Below are 20,415 nucleotides of genomic sequence, written 5' to 3'. Positions count from 1 at the left end.
TGCAAGGCAGGGTTTTTTCACGAACACATGATGCACATATCACACCAAAAAGCCACAGTCACTGCCCAGAGGAGATGGGAAAAAGAGCTGACTAATGTTACCCCTGTGTGTGATACAAGATAACTCGAGGACTTGGATATTTACACTGTCGTTGCTGTAACTGCATATTTTAGATTTTTTTGGTTTTTTGGTTTTTTTGCTTTAGTGGTTTAGGAAAGTGGAGCACAGCAACGAGTATTCAGCGAACCAAAGGCATCTTAAGTATTCAAGCGGCAAGGGTTTTTTCCTCCCTTTATGGAGAAATACTGCAATTCTCTTCAGTTATCACCAGGTGGCCTTCAAAGTTTCTCGTTTTTCTGAAGCGGGGAATAGTTTAGACACGAGGAAGTGATGTATCCCTGTGCTGCAATCGTTCCAGGAAATAGTTAGGTTATAGTTTCCAGCAAGGTTTTTTTTCCCGCCTTTGTCTTCTGTACTGAGCTGTAGCTAGTACTGAAAATATTAAATGTTCAGACTGCAGGTTTCCATTTAAATTGTATCATTGAACTCTACTTTTTTATATTTTTTTTCTGTTAAGTATTGGATTGTCAAGGATTCAGATTGTCAAGGATTCATTATGACGACCCTTTTTTTCCCTCTTTTATTTGTCTCTGTTCTGTGTATGAACAGCTTCTCAGGAGCGCAGGGAAAGAAATGGAAAGGTGAAGGTACTACTCAAAACCTGGAAAGTATTGTCATTGGAAGATGCTATGAGTATATTACACTTGTGAACCCTGCTGTTGGGTAAGTTTTGCTTGTTTCTGGATTAGTTTTTTATATTCTGTACAAAATGGTTGTTAATCAGAAGCTTGATGTTATGCTTCTAGCCATGCTAGTGATCCTTTTGAAGCCAACATGCTTGTAGCTGTCTGGAAACAACAAAATGACTTTGATTGATGTCATATTTTAAGTAAAGTACTGTAATTGAGGCAAGATTTTTAATCCTTCAATTCTTTATTTCACTTTTTTTTCCCATTGCACCCCACCTTTCTTTCTGTAAGGAGAACAACACACAGAAATGACAGGGATGGTGTTTTGGAAGGACCAAATCTGACAGCAGTCTTGGGAAGACCAGCTTTGCCTTGCATGTCTGTGTGTCTGGTCATGTACAAAGGGGAACATTTCACTTTACAGCTGTCTTGTGGTACTGAAGGAACCTGTTTAGCCCATCCACCTGAAAAATCAAGTACTAATCAACTGCTCCAGTGGGATTATCTATTGCTTGTGATTATCAGTGGGAGCTTCTATTGGTTGTGCTAATTATACAGAACTGGAGGTAAATCACACACTTTGCTAAAAAGAGCACTTTTCTGTCTTCCTTGCATTGTAAAGAGGAAGAAAATAAGAAGGACAATCTCCTGGAGTTCAGCCCTTTATTCTGCCACTAAAAAGTTGTCCTAAAAGTGTGAAGAGGTATTTGCAGAGGGGCCCTATCTGGATGCCAGTGGCATTGAGTTGCTTTCTTTAAACAGGGTTAGATGATATTGCAAATATCACCTCCAGTCCCTAACCTCCCATTTTCAGTTCCTGTTGCAAAAGAGGAAGATAAAGGACTTAAAACAAATTTTTCGCTTTTAACAAAGGTAAAACAATATACTTCTGCACAATAATACTCTTAACCTATTAGAAGTATCTTCTTTCAAGTCTTATGAAGAAAAAAAGATCATCCTAATGCAAATAACACATTGCTTGAATTTCAGTGGAACAGTTCAAGCTTGCCAAATTTATAAAGATGTCACAATGGAAAGTGGAAGTAAACTTTAAGTGTAGATTTCTACATTCCTACAATATATTACATAATGTAAAATATGTGAACTTAGTTTACAGTTGTGTAGGTAATCTGGTCATGCAGTAGGCTCTAGGTAGGTAGAGCTTCTGCAGGACTTAACAGATGCCACTTCATTTATATCTGAAGCAGGACATGAATAATAATACAGAATATGCTAAAATGAGCAACATAAAGGATAGTTACTGCAGAAATTGGAACCATATTGTTAACTGATTTGGACTTTTAGAGATGTAAATGCAGTATTCTGGGAAACATTTCTATACGTCTCATGTTTATGGTAGTTTTGTGATTTACTGAATTCTGGTTACATTTTCACAACATGATTTTAAAATTGAGAAGTTTGAATATGTTCATCAAAGTATTCTTTCTCAGGATAGCATGAAGCCAGGCAGGATATTAGGACTACTTTCCTGAATTTAGACCAAAAATGGCATTATTAAAAGAAGAGTTATGCAACTAATTTCTTACCATGTGGGGACTTTTTGATTTCCCTTAGGTCTACAAGCAAATAATGTAATTCAAACAAAATGGAAATTTCATATTGCACAGGTGCAAAATCTAATTATTAATAGCCCTTTCTGTTCATTGTCTGTTTCTTAGTTGCCCCCAGCTAGCTTTTACAGATGTGACCACCTGAACAGGTTTTGCTTCTGAATTTATGCACAAATTTTCTAAAAATACTTTGCTAACTGAAAGGAAGCTAGCAAAACATGTCTTTGCACTGCAAGGTAGTTAAAACATAAAGATGGTTATAGGAACATAAAAAAAACTTCCCCAGATGTTAAAACACAATGTGCAAAATGGCAATCAAAAGAGGCATTTTACAAAATGCTGTGGCCATGCAGAAGGGAGATTTTGAATTTGAATTAAGATCATATTTGACATTTCCTAACAGGAGTACACTAAATAACACAAATGTTCCTATAATGCTTTTTGTCCATATTTGTTTACTTTGAGTATATCATGAAAGCTTTGAAAACAATTTTTTTAACTAAATAGTGTGAAATTAATCTGGCTTATTAGTGTCTACTAAGATTAGAAGGCATTTTCCTGAACTGCAGTCCTTCCCCACCCTGTAGTTTCAAAAAGTGTTTTTGACAGCTAAGAAGTTTTGAGTATCAGAGCAGAATAATCCTTTTGATTTACAAGCTGTTCAAAACTGGGTGAGAAGTCATGAAAAAAAAAAAAGCAATATGTGAGTTAACCAGAAAATTACTGATGGATGCACCTGTCAAGAAAGATCTTAAAAGATCAGTTGATTGCAACCCACAAGTACTAACGTAAGTGCTTTGAGTAGAAAGCTCTTTAACAAAATGAGACCTAAGAGTATACAACTGTCAGAAGCCAAAGCATAACAGCTTGAAATCAGAAATAGGGCGCAAATTCTTTTATCAAGTAAATCTGTTTAAACCTTGAAACTAGTGATCAAGGGTCATATTGCATCACTGAAAAGGTTCAGGTCAAGATCCATATCTGCTTACAAGATATAGGGAATTTTTATATAGTTGTTGGAAGCATGACAAGAGATTTCTGTAAGAAAATCTGTGATCTGTTTCCTGCATAGCTCATCACAAAGGCTCCATTAAAGTGTCTGTGACATTCAGTGTCACAAAGCAGCTCCCTAAAGAACCTGTACCAGCAGAAACCTTGCTGTCTATGGATGATACTAAATGAGCAAAAACACTGTAGTGGCAAAGTTTGGTTTACTTCTCAGGACTACTGTTGTTCAAGCTAGGGCATTGCAATGACAGCTATTCATGTTAGGAAGGCTGAATGCACATAATGTAAATATTCTGTTGTGCAGAGTGTTCCTGGCATAGACATTGTCACAGCATTATGTGGGGAAGGTACTGTGGAAAAGTGGTGAAAACAGAAATTCCTCTCTTAATTACTCCAGGCAGGCTCAGAGCTGTGAAGGTGAGATCCTGAAAGTCCAAAGAGATAGGACACTTCCATCTGTAGACAGCCTGTCTTGTCCCTCCATGGAGGTTTTTGTCCCCAAGACAGAGCTGGCAGAAGGGAAATGTTGGAGTGCACAGCCTAGCATCTTATTTCAGCACTTGAAGTGTTGAATGCTAACAACATACTTGTACTTCTTGTAGCTACTGCATAGTGACAGTGTGTGTTCCTGTCACACAGTCCCTGGTCACTGTACTCATTCCAGCAAGAGAAAACTGCACAGTCCCAGGACCTAGAAGCTGAAGGCATCTGTCACCATCATTACTCTACTATCAAAGCTTTTTAGCAACTTGTCCTCCATTTGAATCTGACATTTTAAGAGTAGTATTGCATTCCAGCAGCATTGTATATTTAGCTATGGTTTATTTGAAATGGCTTTTTGAATCTGGAAAATTTCAAAGAAAGCTATTTCTTCAGTATTTCTACAGTATTGGATAGCAAACTCACTGTGTATACTGTACCTACTAAGGTTTTTGTTGAATCATACATAATGTGTTTCTAATTCCACACTGTAAATGCTAATATTTTCCTTGCTACTTCTTCCTTATCTGCTGCAGTTATGACTCAGAAGACAAGATCTCTATGCTCTTCCTGAGCTACAAGTTTTTTACCACCCTGAGTTCAGTTTTCTGCCTTAATTGGGGTATTTGAAGGAGTTGAGAACATGTATCTTTCTTGCTCAGCTTCCAAAAAACAATTTTGCTATTTGTTTTTTTTTAATGATTACAGTGAGAAGAATTGTTCACAGATATGGGAAGCATTTAAAAATGCATTTATCAACAAGGATCCTTGCAGCATTCATCCTAAGGATTATGAATTATTTATCAACCTCACATTTCACACAATTCCACCTAACAAGGTAATAATTTTTTATGTTAATTGCCCTGTGACATACAACAGATTTTACGTGACACAGTTCAAGATTGACGAGTCATTCTGTAACTGATTTCTGAGTCACTCTTTTTGACCAGTCTGTACTTTATAAACTAGACTCTGTAGTTTATAAACTAGATTCAGACTTGATAGCATGCTTCAATGTGTTTGGCTCCATTTCTTTTATGCAGTAACTTCTCAGCAATGTCTCTCTTTTCACACTACAGAGATGCCCCCTTTTTCCTGTTGTGCTGGGAGCTCTGCCATAGTCCCTGAACTTCCACCTCTGCTTTTCCTTAAGCTAGGTGCTCTGGCTGCAAATGCTGTGCCTGCTATCACCTTTTGCTTTTACTCCTCACAGCTGTCTCATGACAGTGCCCTGTTAAACATTGACACACTGAACAAGCAAAAGCAGAAATGAGAGAGGGCATTGTTCTGTGCCAGGGTTTGATGTGCCAGTAATTGCAAAGAACCGTGGAGGTGCAAAAGATATGTTGTGCCTCTAACACAATTATTCCTCATTTCTAAATGCTACAAGCTAAACCCACAAATACTACTGTCAACATGGCTTAATTCATGAGGAGTTCTGCAAACACAGAAATAACATCTAGACATATGGGGTTTTTTTCACACCATAAGCCAACATAGCAACGTTGAGAGATTTCTGGTGACATATATCTGGTTTATAAATATCTTCCTTTTTTCTTCTTCCCCTAAATCTGTCTGCTGAGGCAGGCAAAGCTAGGCCTAACTATATTTAAAATAGGACTATATCCCTTCTCATCAAACTACTACTGTTCCTCAAGTCACTTGGGATCAGAATTTACACCTCTGGAAAATTAAAAAACTTTATTCCTTTAAAGAGATAGCTAACATTTCTGGTTATTAGCTTGATTTTGAAAGAAATACCAAAACATGTTTTCTACTGTTTTCAATACTCCATAATCTCACTGTGTCTGCACCCAAGTGTTGGTACATTTCTTCTCTATGTTTTTTTTTTTTTTTTTTCTAGTCTCTTTTCTGGGAAAATAATCAGCTACTAGTCAACAGCTTAGCTGCCAGAGGACGTCGCTACATGTCTGTGTCTGATACTCTCTTTGGCTTCCTTGGAGATTTTCTGAGCTGGTGTGGGCAGGCAGACAGCCCTGGTAAGACAATGAGGGCTATCTTAAACATTTGTCTGTAAAACCATAATGGAGACCAAGTGCTGTGTCCTGGAGAAACTAAATTTGCTCTTGCCCCTTGCCCCATGAAAAATCAGGGATAGCTTCACTGTCTTGTTCTCTCTTGTATCATGTGCATCCTTAACACTGCAGTCAGGGGAGCACACAGTGAAATCTAAATGGTCCTGCAGTGGCCATAAACCTCTTATTCAGTCTTCTGAACCTGGAGCTCCCTGCATCCCAGGAACAGAGTTAGAACCATTTCAGCCAAATTACTGAATCCTGGGAATGTCACTGTTTGTGTAAACTACAAAGAATGGAAAATTGAAAAAAATACAACAGCTTTCAGTGCTATGCCAAACATAGGTCATGGGTTCAGTGAGTAATGCACAAATATATTTGGTTGCTTGCTAAAGTCAATTTTATAGTCATTATCATCTCTCTAATAGCACAAATCACGTCTTCCTACAGGCCTGGACTATGAATCCTGCCCTACCATGGCGGAATGTGAAAACAATGCGGTGGATTCTTTCTGGAGGATTGCCTCAGCCACTGTAAATATTTTATTAGTTCTGATTTCATACATCTGTGAGTGTGTCCAGGGTGGTTCAGGAAAACATTGCTAGTTCATGACAGATTTCAACCTCTACCTTTACTGGATTATTTCCCCTGATAGAAATACACTGGTTTAGACTGCAAGTGTTTTAGCAAGGAGAACTTAACATTCACCTTAGCTAGATAATGTGTTAAAATTCTGTTAGCTTTGTTAATAAAGACAATATACTAAGCACAGTAAGCACACTGACTGTCTACTGATTACAGGTCCTAATTTGACAGCCTTGCTGAAAACCCTTTACTTACATATCAAACTCAACAGAGAATGCCAAAGTGCTTTCTTTTTGTGCTGAAGAGTACTTATAAATGTGAGAAAATAGCTTGAGAAGAATCATTGAATTAAACCATGGCCTGTTTGGTTCCTGTTCTTTTTACTTCAGTGACCTGCTAGGGTGCTAGTCTAGTATTATTTTTGCAGTTCTGATAGTCTTGGTGGTAAAATTCTTTCCTTGGTTACTGTTGTTTGCAATAAAATACCAAGTTATGTGACAAATCTGTGAGATCTGAAAAGCATTGTTATCTATTGCAGTATGCAAAGCACAGCTCTGGGGTGATACAGGTCTTGCTGAATGGTTCTGCAGAGGGAGGAGCTTATCCACAGCCAGGGTAAGAGAACTGACTGATTTCTCTCTGGAGTCTCTGTAGTGTAATTTTCTGTGTAGAGTCTGGATGACTACAAAAAAGAAAAGTCAACCAATTATTTGGGTCTTCTGCTGCACAAAGCATGAGAAGTGTAGCTGAAAGGACCTGTTGCATCAAAGTCTGCTGAGTTGTGGGAACAACTGTTAATTGTCCCTGGCTGAAGGATTCATACATAGTGGATGGGAACAATCCTTTCAACTCCTGATTTTACAAACTGCTGTGGCAAGCATGGTGAATGCTCTGAAGGCTGCCCTAGAGTCAGCCAATGTACTGTGGCAAAATGTGTATGTCTTCAAAAAGATGAGTGTTAATGAAATTTCTCTTCAGGGACATGTCCAAATAGAGAATATTGTTACAAGGAGTGTAGTTTTTGTCAGGCCTACCAGCAAGCTTGGTAAGTTCCAAAGGGGAAGTATTTATTTCTCCATGACCTAGAGTGGATATAGTTTGAAGTCTATTATTGTTTCAGAAAGCAAAAAAATTGTTTGTTGAGGAGGATAATAGCAAAGATGAGCTTCTTCTTCTTCTTAGTTCCTTTTATATTAAGGACAGGTGGATTTTTCCTTATTCAGAGCTGTTACCACCATGCAGAAGCTCATCTAAGCTTACATTCAGAATTTTATGTAAAAGTACACCCTTTAGAACTTTTACTATGTGTCTGTAGTGACTGCTTACCTGTGGTAAGAAATGCATCCTTCATTACCTCAGCACATGTCCTGTCCAAGGCAGATCAAAAAATTACATCTTTTAAAAACCCATAGGAGAGACTCTCCTCCTGTGTATTCATGAGGACTAAAGGTAACCATTGAAAAGACAATTTGATCTCTGGATAGGAGAGAAAGAAGAACCATCTTTTCCAAAACACCTCCTAACTACTTACCTCTGTCCCCCAAAATGTCCATTTCTGTACACAGCTTTCAGCTGGTCACAAAGACTTAAACAGACTTCTTGGGTTGGTCAGATGGTCAGCTGGGAACAAATCTTCTGCAGATGGTAATACCTGGCAGCAGGCCAATACCCAGAATCTCTTATAGATTGAATGTTTTAGAAATGGATTCCTTATTTCTGTTAATTTACAGATTCTTTATTTCAAAAAACATCTCACACACACATTAATTCCACCAACTCCCTGGGTTGCCAGTCTGGTGATATTTTAACCAGTGAAATCACCCCTGGAACTCAGCCTGCCAAGGAGAAAACAAAGCCAGTTACTCCATATGTTTTCTTTGCTCTGTATCTTCTGGTCCATTTATGACTGAATTTGTTTAAGAGATCATGTTTGAAAAAAGCTGGCAGTGAAATATTAATGGCAGAAAGTAATCTGAAAGATCTACCTGTCTTCCTAACCATCTCTCTGGTCTGTTTTCAAGTATTTCAAAGCCCCTTTTATTCAGTTTTAAAGTTTGTACACTTAAATCACCGTTAAGTCACCTGATATCATTTCAGTTAAGATTTATTTCTCATTCCATGGAAAAATAACTTTTCTCATTCACACAGTATGAATTTAGTTGGCAGATTTCTTTAATAATAGAAGCCAGTTCCAAAATTGGTTTTACTGAAGTCAGTTGTACATTGTTCCTCCACGGTTTCTGACACCTCTAGTTAAAGATTTCTCCAAATTTGGGAGCAAGCTTCTTTTTTTCTGATAATAGCCTATGCATGACTGAGTAAATGAATTGGAATCTTTATTTTTTTGTTATATTTTCACTATGTGTTGGACAGGCTTGGACACCTTGGACAGAAAGGCAAACGTGCTGTTGCTGCTGCTGGTCTCTGGTCAGCCACCACCATACCAGACTGGACCAGAGAAAGCAACTCTTGCTACCTCTCCTCCTGTTTCACTTCTCCAGAAATTTGAAATCATTTGCTGACTTCATGAACTACCAGCCACTGGCAAGCAGCACATGTCCTGTGCTTGCATGGCAGAGCCTGAAGGCCTGGGAGGACAGACCCACATTGTCACTGCTGGTCCCAGCCAGGAAGTGGCAGCTGATGGTCCCTTCTTCCCTGTGGAGGTCTCAGAACATTTAAATGGGCTCAGGGACACTGTAGTGCTGGTATAGACATTTAAGAAGACACATGATAGCAAATTAGAGAGACCTAGGCCCAGACTTAGACCAGGCATTCAGCCCTTGAAATCCTTCTGAGTGAAAAAAACCCTAAAAGATTACACTACGCCTTGCACATCATTACACTAAATCTTGCTAAAAGGACTACTTAATTTTCATGCCCTTTATAATTCAATTTTTTTTTCTTGAATCAGTTTTTTTGCAGATTATGAAATACCTAATTTCCAGAAAGACAAAATCTCACAGGTTGTCATTTGGGTTGTGGATGATATTGAAGGACCAGATAGGTAAGTTATGTCTTCAAAATAAAAATTAGTTTCTTCCTTTTGGACCTGTCTTTAAAATTTCACCTTATCCTTCTGTTTGATTGTATTTGCATACTACTTAAAACAAAGTATTTTAGATGCTTTCATGAACACAGGAGACACAACCTGCCATTCTCAGAGAGTAGAGAAATACCAGAATTAGAGAAAATATAAATAAATTCTAATATTAGATCTGGACCCAACTCTTGGTTAGATGTGTGTGTGGCTCTCAGACCCTGAATGAAGATAGAGCATGAACAGTTTTACTAAGAGTCAATCTGAATTTCAGATTAAGTGCTGATGAGTGATACCTCTTTCACCTTGCCATATGCATTCTTTTCATTTTCATCTATCTTAACTGTTTGAAAATTTGTAGAAGCAGGCAAATACCAACTGGTGGCTCTTTTTCTCTCAATAATTAATCCAGTAATAAAATGTAGGCTTTAAAAGGGCCTAATTTTGCTAATTTTGGTAATTTAAATAAAGCAAACAAATAATAAACAAATATAACAAAACTGATCAGGCCAAACAGTTTGGGCTGTCTGTTGTGTATTTTACCACAGTGCTGTGGAGTCTACATAGCATAGTTTAGATTAGCATTTTTCAGCCTGTCTCTCTAAATCAAAGAATCACACCCTCTGGGAGTGAAAAAACATACAGCTAATCCTTGCAAAAATTGCCCTTTTTACAAAGAAAAGCTAAGACAAGAACTGAATCTTAGTTTATGTTTCAGTAAATGGATGCATGGGAGTAATTGTATATTTTTATTAATTGTTTTCTACAATTACTTTGTTAGTCTCCATATGCTTTCTTTAGTCATGGCTATTTACTGACCAGCAAATAAGTAGCACTGGCCTTAATATTTTATGTTGGTGCAGGTTTAGAGGTCTCAGTAGGTTCTGTAAACTTTCTTATACTAATTGGACTACAAATTAAAAAATCAGTGCTAGAAACAGGAGCTGTGTCTAGGAATGTTTCTGAGTTTTTTCTCTCTGTATTTTTCTATTATTCAATATTCAAGAGAGAGAACAAGCTTCAAACAACAAGTATAATTCTCATTTATTATAACAAACTTATTCTGTAAAGACACCATCAACATTATCACTACCTAAATAGTTGCCAAAGAATATTACAAACATAACATATTTTGCAAAGTTATTTAGGTCTTTTTCTGTCTAATCAAATATTAAACATGGGATTATTAGTGAATAGAATCTGAAAATACTACACTGGCTGAAGCTAATCTTCCAGACTCTGTAAACTGTGAAAAGGATAAATTGTGAAATAACAGTAATGTAAGCAAATGAAGCATAAAGAGCAATGTACACCATTTTTCTAGTGGTGTTATGGAATACAGAAGAGGCAAAGTAGTGGGGATTTACTTTACTAATTCCATCAAGTTCAGTGAAAAAAAAATTATATAACAAAAGATTTGCAATAATATTGAAATCCTTCCTCACAGAGATTCCTGTGGAACTAATAGTGTAAAGACACTGGAAACCAGGCTGAAAACTCTTGGATTTGATGTCACTTGCACTGACAATTACAAGTAAGTGAAAACCTTTTATTATTATGCTGCATTTGCAGAAGCACCTTACCTATTTTGATTCTTACTGTGCAATACTGAAGTGCCATTCATGTCATGTCTTCAGGAGGGACAGATATGTTGGAGGGATGATGTCACATTTTTCAGATTTGGCATTTTTTGGCTGTTTATTGAGTAAAACACTACATCTTCTTGTATGATTGAGTGGAACATTGTACTTACTCAATGCCAGACACAGAAGATGGTCTCATGTACTTGGATTTAAAATCTAAACAATAGTTAAAAACACTATTGAATGTCTGCAGAATTACCAGTTATTCACAATAGGTTTCACAGCTTTAGTCATTCCCATAGATTTTAAGATAAATCTAATGAAGATTCAAACATGATAGTATTGTGAATTTGTTTCATTTTTTCATGTTTTTTTTTTTTCTCAGTTGCCTGCCTGAAAGGTGCTAAATAAAATGGTATTTTCACAGGTCTGTAATGTTCTTACTCTGCCTGGACAATCCTGATCATTCTAAGTGTGCCTTTGCATCGTAAGTAAAAGAAGTTCAACCCATCCCAGTGTTGTTACAACTGAATAAATAGGCAGAAGTCAACAGATCCCACCTCTACCACCTGCTGTATATTCTCCATATGCAATACACAGTGGTCTTGAATTTGTTAGTTACTGTGGATTGAATTAACAGTTTCTATTCACAAATTGTGCACAGCTGTCTGTGAGCACCTGCTTCTCAAAATTAGGTGTTAATGGGTTCTCATTGATCACACAGTAACCTTGTATATTACTGATGATGTGAAGTTTGTACGTATCGCTGTTCTGACATAAAATCTATTACAAATTTGAAGTTGCTTTCATTAATATAATTTCTTGAATAATCAAAGCATAGATCAAATGGCAACATATCTAAAGGACATTTCTCCAACTACTGGAATTTTCAGTTCTAAATTTTGAGGAAGTTTTCTTTTAATCTTCCATTTTGTGTGAGACTTAATCTCTATATTTTGATGTATTTACCTTGGGCCAGTGAATTATCTACAAAGAATGCAGATTACATCCAAGACATAACTTCGTAATTAGCAAGCACTGCTCCCAAACTCCCTACTTATCCATATTTATCTATATTATATGAGGAGCATTAAATTAATTTATTATGTATTTCAGTGAATTTACAGTAAAGATTACTATTTTCAATTCTGACTATGTTTCATAATCTATATGCTGTTGCATATATAGGTACACATGAGAGACTTGAACATCTGAATGAGAACTTCCTCACTGTTTGGAATGTTGTAGAATATATCAATACATAAACACTGATTTGTGGTTATATTCTTCTTATGGATAATCCATGCTTTATTTCTTACTGTCCTTTCTTCCCTATTCAAGCTCATGCAAATTTTTGTTTGTTAATACCTGTGTGATATTGCAACGACAGCTTCTGCTGTGAAAGTCCTGATTTGCTGCCCCTGGTTATGGCAGCAGAGGTGCAACCTCAGCTTGCCTGCCTCTGGGAGGGGCTGCAGTGCTTCATGCATTCATGGAGTGCTTCATGCAGTACAGAAAGGGAGGTGGACAGCACCCTCTGTAACATATGCCCAGTTCTTGGTACACACAGAGAAAGTGAGTATTCCCTGTTCTTGCTGGTCACTGAAAACTTTTACTCACCTTGCAATCCAACACATATTTCTGCATGCAAATTATATCCTAGCACCAGCATGTAAATGTTATGAAAATGGTGGGGTTATAAATTCCACTGATAGCTCCAGACCTCTAGGCAGTAGATCATAGAACAGACTTCCTGTTAGGGCTTTGCTCACAAAATGCCACTTGCACTGTGGATTAAAATAGGATTTCCTTGTTCTGCAACTGAATGGTCACCCCAGGACAACGTGTCAAATGAAAATACAGCTATCCCCTTCAAAATAATAGCTGTGAACACAGTGACAATATTAGCAAACTGGAAGAAAGAGCACAGGACTTTGAAAAATACAGTATTTTATTGAGCTCTTGACAGAAGATTTCTCTTCTCTCCCAGGTTTTAAATAATTTTCCTCAAAGTTTTCTGATGTGTGTGCTGAGGAAGCCTGGATGAGAAGGTTTTTGGAAACCATTAATGTGTTTTTCCTTTCAGCTAAGGGTGAGCATGCAGTTCTGCAGTATTGCCACATGGCGTTTGCAGTGTGCAAGCAGGGGAGCGGCCGCCCCTTCCCTCCCATCCTTGTCGCTACTCACAGTAACATAATCCCTGTTGAACTTGAAACACCAGCCTCGCCCTCTCCTGGGGTAACTCCAGAGCCACTCAGCTGTTCTCATCCTCCTTAGGAAAAGTTCCCTTGCTTGTTTCCTTCATGAGCACTGTATTCCATCCTCTATGCATGGCACTGTAATAAATTTGATTAATTTCTTATCTATTCCAAATCACAACAGAGCTTCCCAATCTGAATGCAAAACTATCATTTCCTCTCCCTGAAAATTTAAGTAATTTAAATACTACAAGCCAATGAATACTTACATTCTTCCCAGAATCACTCAATTCTCTGCAGTAAATAACACCACCTCCACAGAAACTAGCTGCCTTTTCAGAAAGAGCCTTAAGCAGATGCATATAAATGATTTGATGATTGATTACCTTCTCAGGCACGTTTTCTGTGTTCTGTGATGGTCCATTAGCTGGCTGGGGCTGGTCAGTGGGGGTATCACTGATTGCAGAGGTATCTGTTTCCATAGTAAACAGTGGGACAGGCATGCAGGGGTTCATGCATCCCCTCTCACCAGGGCTGGTTGCTCTAACAAGGCTGATAGACACCCTCTCAGCCTCCAGGGAGTAATGGCCTGAGCCCAAAAACATCAGAGTTGGACAAGTGACTTTTTATGTCACCAAAACTCCTGTTACATGGGCATAGCAAAGGAGAGAGCTGGGCCAGGGTAGCAGAGGGATGGCCCAGAAGGTGCTGTAATGGACCTGGGGCTTCTAGCATGGTGGTGCCGCCTCTTAACCCCTCTCCAGACTTGAACGATGTTCCTGCTGAGTCACATTTGGACTTGGGCTTCTTAAGGTGACACCCTGACGTTAGAAAAAAACTTGTGAGTAAAAAGACACCCACTAGATGGCAGAGACGGCTTACAAATGCAAGCAGGAGGGAAGCCAGATGCCAGCTGATAGTGGTGGCATGGATTACTTACATTACTGCAATGTCAGGGAGACATAGCAGTGGATCTGGGTACTGTTGCATCCAGTGCTCTGAAAACACAGTCCTCCAGGACCACTGCTGGCTAGAAGAGCACTATAAAATCACAAGCATAAGGCAAGAGACAGCAAATGGATGTGGAGAGACAAGAAGGTACTTGTGTGAAGGTAGAAAGAAGAGTTCCCAGGGTTTTGCAAAGATATTCTGTTTATAGAATCATGACAGCCAAAGGGAATCTGTTGGCAGGCTCATATAAAGAAACTTCTAGCTTAGCACTTGGGCCACAAACTTCACCCTTGGCAACAAACCCCTGATATTTAAAAGAATCCTAACTCAGCTCTGTGCTGTGAACATCCTGTTTGTTTTTTTCTTCTTCAGATCTGCACCAGCAGCACAAAGAGGACCTATATCTTCAGACAGAGGAGGCAGCTGGAACAAGCTCATGTTTGTTTCTTTTGCAGGCTTTTTGTTCAGATTTGCTTTAGTGTACTGAGTTAATCAACTGAATCCATATCCTCTGTTTGCCTTAGCTTTGCCTTGCCTATAAATTTTGCTTCAGCTGATTTCTAACTGCAGTTTCATCCTACTTTTGGGACTACAAAACCTGCATATTAAAACCTTGCATACTAGATCCTGGCTTGTTTCCGTATCAAAAATTATCCCACTGCTGCTAGAAAGCCTCACCCTTCATTTTCTTTTTCTAGAAAAATTCATTGCTATTTCCTCTTATCTTCATTCTCCAGAATTAAACCAAGACTAATACTTCCTGTTCACATATTTCAGAAAGAAAAATTATACTATGCATACATCACCCACAGAGATTACTTGTTTGTAAAACCATCCTAGCATCTGACCTTGGAAACTAAGTGATTGATTATCATGTTTTGGGAAGGTGAAATATAAATTAAAGTGGGAGAGATCTTAAATTGCTCACTTGATACAAGATGCAATAGGTAAGACAGTGGAAAAGTAAACTCATTTTCATAAGTGGTCCAGTACTTGGGCCAAACTTAAAAACTGGGGTACAGCAAGATTCTGGGTGCATACTTGCATGCAGTAATTTACTACATAATATCAATTGCTTCATCATCTGCACAGCTGTTCCTCAGCTGGCTGTTTCCTGGCCACTGGATAACAAATAGTTAGAAATACCAGGTCTAGAAAGTTCCACAGTTTTTCCAGCACAATGTGATTTATGGTAGATCAAATTCAGATAAGAACCTGCCAAGTCAGACATTGGCCTGCTTGCAGTGAGCTGGGATACAGGGTTCAGAACACACTGAGGAGAGAGCAGATGCCATCCTGGAGGTTTCTTGGGTTACTTGTGTGAATTCCAGTGCTTCAGCTAGAGGCCCCTCTAAACTACCAGGACATCCAGCTATCAAGATGACCCCTACATCTTCAGAAAAAAATAGTCATTCTACAGAGAATAATTGTATGTAGCTATTTTTTGCACATTTTGTGTTAGCTTCTGTATTATTTATTTGTGTTTGTATTGACTGGTTGCCAGGAAACTTGGAGAGGATGTTCCTGTTATCTCAGTGAATCTGATTTAAGGGTCCATAGTAGATTTACATCCTTCCAATCCCTGATGCAACTGTATCATGCTGTATGTTTGAAAGATAAAGTATTTAAAATATGTTGTAGTTACTTATTTGTCTTGCTTCCCTGCCTGTAATAATCTTTAATTTGGTTTTAATGCAAATCTCTTTACATTGCACACATATTTGGGTTTGCCTACATCACAGGTGGGTTTAGGCTCCAGCCTGAAGGATTTTTGTATCTGTTTCAGACACAAAAAAGTACTGAAAGTACAGAAGTACTGAAATCAGAAGTTACAGACTTTTAAAAATCTGGGCTGTATTATGCTTCAAAATTGTTCCCTATCTGTGCTGTAACTTCAGTTCTTTAATTAGTTCCTTGAACATCCTGTTCATTTTTTATTGATTTGTTTCATGTTTTATTGTTTACAGCAGCCACCAGAGTAGTAAGAAAGGTATCTGTAACACCTCATATAGCTAAAGGTGCCTGAGTCACACCTCAGATAGCTAAAGCCAAGCAATTGTGATCAATCTTCTGTTTGCCCACAGCAGATCAGATCAGTTCAGTTCTGTTTGCCCACAGCAGATCAGATCAGACACATATTGGGCCACAGGCTGCAGAGATTATGTGTGTGAGGCTCCCAGGTGTCCCAGCCATCATCAGGGCTGGTGTGTGCCACCTACTGACCTGTGTGTGAGATCCAGAGAACTCCTTAATCCCATTAACCAGCCATGTGCCTCTTAGGCAACTTCCAGCCACAAGCCAAGCATCCCAGCTGGCCAACTTTTGCTTTCCAGCTTATGAAAGCTTTCCAGCCTCTGCATGTAATTGACTCCAGCAGCACAGTCAGTGCTGGCAGTTACACATGGTACCAAGCATTCTGTAGAAAGTGCTAGATAATTCTGTTTTGGAAAAAAAAAAAATAAAATATGAAGTAGGATCACTTAAGTTTAAATAATTGAGATTATTTAATGCATAGTCTTATGTCAAAAACCACACACTCAGAACCTCTTGCAGTGTTTTCTTATTTCTAATGTTCTTTCCTCGTTTCCCATTACTTCAACTCAGTAGCAACGACAGCAATTTCTTTTCTAATACCTGTTCAATAAAGTGTCTCAAACTTGCTTAAAAAACTTGGGAATGTCTGTAAGGATTTTCAGCTAACCATCTAATATAGCTAGTAAAAAAAGAAGGCCACAAGGAGAAGTTCTAGATGCATAGGTTTCCTGGGACTTTTAGAGGCAGCAAATTTCAAGCTGAGTGTGAATCATTTGTTCTGAGTTTAACATAATTGTTTCAATCTCTGCAAAGAGCAGTGTGACTGGTGTCTCAGAAGCTGAGGGGCAGAAGTGTCAGCAAAGCAAGAAACAATAAGGCCATTTGTTACTCTCAGAGGGAGGGAGAGACATGAACATGACTTTTTTTTTTATTTCTACATCTATAAGGGTGTGAATAGCACTATTTACAGATATACATTGCACTGAAGTGGTGACTGTCAGCCAGGTGAGCCTGTGCTGTCTTAACACTCAGAAAATGCTCTGATTAGCAATGTCTAAGGTAAGAGCTGTGCCAAATCTGCCCAAAAGGCATCTGCCCTTTTCCTTAAACTCATTCAAGCCTGGGGAAGTTCACAAATAAAAATTCAAAATGTTTCAACCATTCATATTTGTACTAGCAGTACTACAAAAACAGCTGTCTCCAGATGTGAATTTGAGGGAGAAAATGTTTCAGATGAAAACAATATGTATATCACTTAATTTTGAGTCCTGTTGGATGCCAAAATCCTGTGTAAATCTATTCATATCCAACTACTTGTGGCAAATGAAAACATCAGGTACAGGAGCATTACAAGGTTTTCTGCATTTCTGCAGACAGACCTGTGGAAGCTACTGAGACTAAGGCAGTGTTTCCTGCTGTGCCCATTTTGTGGACCATGTAGGAACTCAGTTATCTCACATTCTTCATTCCTGTATAGAAGTTAATATAATCTCCCCTCCTACTAACCCACTTTTTCTTTTTGCTACATGCATTTCAGTCATTGTATCTGGCAGAAGCTGAGCTCTAATTCAGAGTAGGTTTTTTTCCACCATGTATATGCATGCACACATATACATCTGCTCACACCTGCTCTGCCTATTTTTAAATGCAAAGTCCTGAGTGCTCTGGAGTAAAAAGTTATGAGAATAAAGCGAGGACAACTTGATCACCTCTCTGCCCTTTTTATACTGCCCGTGTTTATTTTTGTCATATTGGTCTCGATGTGCTATTCAGCTGACATGACTATGTTTTCAATCAACAATCTTAAGTGTAGTGAAATGTGACCTGAAACCTCAAGAATTTGAAGAATACTTTTTGTTCCATGAAAGCTAACTCTTTTTATAGCGTTCTTCTCAACTGATTTACCTAGAAATAATTCTGATGCATTTTGCTTCAACAATAGTGTGAAGTGGAAGAAGAGTGCTTTTAGCAGAGCCAAGAAGTTTGGTTTAAAATAGCTCAGTATGGGGAGGCACAGTATCTTAATTTAGCCAAATGTCAGGGTGGCTCAAACACTTCACAAGTTCTTTTTGATTTTCAGGTTTTTCCTAATTCCAGCTTCTGCCCAGTCTAAATTTGCATGCAATTTTATGTAAGAGGCAAAGATATAATCTGTCAGATTTTGTTTATAATCTGCAGGCATGTGATTTCCTGGCTTCCTGAGGATTGTGAAGGCAAGCTCAGAGATCCTCAGTCCCTGACAGCAGCAGCACAGTCCCAGTGCAGGCTGGCAGGGAGGCTGGTGCAGGAAACTGGAGCCTGGGAGGGTGGCACGAATGTACCCTCACCCTGTGCTGCTGGCAGCCCCCTCCTCCTACCTTCTCCCTGTCTCTGCAGCTAAGGTGAACCTGATCTCCATTCAGATGAGTTACTTTGTATTTTTAGCAGAATATGTGAGCAGAAAGTGATGCTGTTGGAAATTCTGTAAGAGGAAAACAAAAGCAGAAATTGCAGTGTACATTTCCTCCCAGCAGCAGGCAGTGCTGTGGAAGTGATGTAAGTGGTCTCTCACTTGTGGCCATTTGACAAGGAATACCTGTGGGCTGTGGAGGCAGTAAAAGTGGTAAATTCCATAAGTGCAGACAGAGATGATCCTCCAGAATTCCTCCAGTACGCCTGGAGTATCTTATGCCCTTAGTTACAATACTTAATAAATAATTAACAAAGAATATAAGTACCACAGGCAGAAACCAGAATTATAAATCAAGACTGTGGTGAATTCTGAGTTACCAAACTGCAGGAAGATTTTTTATTTTTTCCCTATTTGCAGCTGGTAAAGAGTGCTGAAGAAATGACAGGTGTTCTATGTGCTACATTGTGTCAAGGTACAGATGTGGAAAAGATCCTAGGTCACTTTGAGCCATTCTGAAGAGCAGCAAGCAAAGAAGAAAACGAATAGAAATAAGTATCCCATGGAAATTTTAATCTTCTGATACCAAGTTCCAACTGTAGGAAATGCTGGCCTGAGTTCATTTTTACTTATCTCTTTGCTTTGATGAAAGGTACCAGAAGATCCAGAGCTGGTATTTCCACAACTCAGAATGTATGCTCTGGGCTTTCACCCAGAACTTTCTGTCACCACTGCACATTAGCAGGGGGTTGTATGACATATATCACTTGACATATATCACTTCAAAAACAGTTAAGGACAGTAAGCATAACCAATAGTCTTGTAAAATGCAGCATCAAATCCCAGACAAATATTTCTACACATGTATACAAATGCATATTTTACATAGCTGTCAACTAGACAAGATCTTTGTCAAGTTTTTTGGGTTTTGCCCTTTGAGCCATCACACAAATCCCTTGCAAGTGGCCTACCTACCCTGTGTAGTTCTTTTAGGAGTAATTGTGCTATTTACACCCTCCTGGAGTTGAAGAGCCTAATTCTGTATCAACTTTGTTTCCTTGGCTGCCTCAGTGAGATGGGAGCCTTATGGGTATTTCTCTTCAGAATGTGTGAGCAGCATAACAATTAGTCCTGGCTAGAAAACAAGCACTCAGTTTCATGAAAGTTGGTCGGATTACTGCATGTGCTTTTCCCCTGCACTAAATTAAATCTTGAAAGATGCTTTGCCCAAGAAAAGTACAGCAACCTCACCAGAATCATCAGAGATCCCTCCCTGATAAGATGCAGCTTTGGTACAGCTCTCACTTACTTGCAAACTCAACCATCACAGATCTTTAATTTTTTTTATAAATTAAATATGTCTTGAATAAAAAACACTTTCTTCATATCCTGATTCAAGTAGAATTAATGAGTCATTAAACATGGCCCTCCCACTCTTCAGAGCTGGGCTTTAAACAATATACTTTGGAATGGGTTTTTCTAGTTTGCCATCGTTTTCTGACATATATAATAGAAAGGCATAACAAAAAGTGGTGAAGGTGATACAAAAGAATGAAGCAACCTGTTTCCCCAAACTGTTCTGGAGCAACTCCACATCCCTCCCCACTGGAGCAGTGTGCTGGTGTGTAGGAGATCTCTTGGCATGTTGCCTTGTTCCTTGACAAAATCAATGTGCAAACCCCAGCTATGACTTTGTTTTGTTATAAACCCAGCACTTTGGCTAAAGAAAAAAGGAATTGGGAATTGCAAAATACAAGAAGCAGCACTGGTGGCAGCAGGAAATTCTTCAGG

The 20,415-nt window shown here is 38.6% G+C and overlaps 1 protein-coding gene across 1 annotated transcript; it reads left to right on the top strand.

Annotated features, from left to right (window-relative positions):
* The first annotated feature begins 393 nt into the window (after positions 1-393).
* LOC129120480 (ADP-ribosyl cyclase/cyclic ADP-ribose hydrolase 2-like) lies at positions 394-17,940 on the top strand. The gene is made up of 9 exons (XM_054633106.2): positions 394-783; positions 4,517-4,646; positions 5,673-5,808; positions 6,295-6,377; positions 6,968-7,044; positions 9,344-9,436; positions 10,917-11,003; positions 11,480-11,539; positions 14,574-17,940. Exons 1-9 carry the CDS (start codon positions 617-619, stop codon positions 14,686-14,688), a joined length of 948 nt encoding a protein of 315 aa, XP_054489081.2. The 5' UTR covers positions 394-616; the 3' UTR covers positions 14,689-17,940.
* Positions 17,941-20,415: the final 2,475 nt, after the last annotated feature.

Source organism: Agelaius phoeniceus, chromosome 4, assembly GCF_051311805.1.
Source record: "Agelaius phoeniceus isolate bAgePho1 chromosome 4, bAgePho1.hap1, whole genome shotgun sequence".
NCBI classification, from domain to species: Eukaryota; Metazoa; Chordata; class Aves; order Passeriformes; family Icteridae; genus Agelaius; species Agelaius phoeniceus.
This window is presented reverse-complemented; position numbering and strand designations above follow the sequence as displayed.

Coding starts and splice junctions, on each gene's coding strand:
- LOC129120480 (XM_054633106.2), top strand. CDS start 617: ATGACGACCCTTTTTTTCCCTCTTTTATTTGTCTCTGTTCTGTGTATG. Junction 4,647..5,672: donor ACACAATTCCACCTAACAAG/GTAATAATTTTT, acceptor TTTTTTTTCTAG/TCTCTTTTCTGGGAAAATAA. Junction 5,809..6,294: donor TGGGCAGGCAGACAGCCCTG/GTAAGACAATGA, acceptor GTCTTCCTACAG/GCCTGGACTATGAATCCTGC.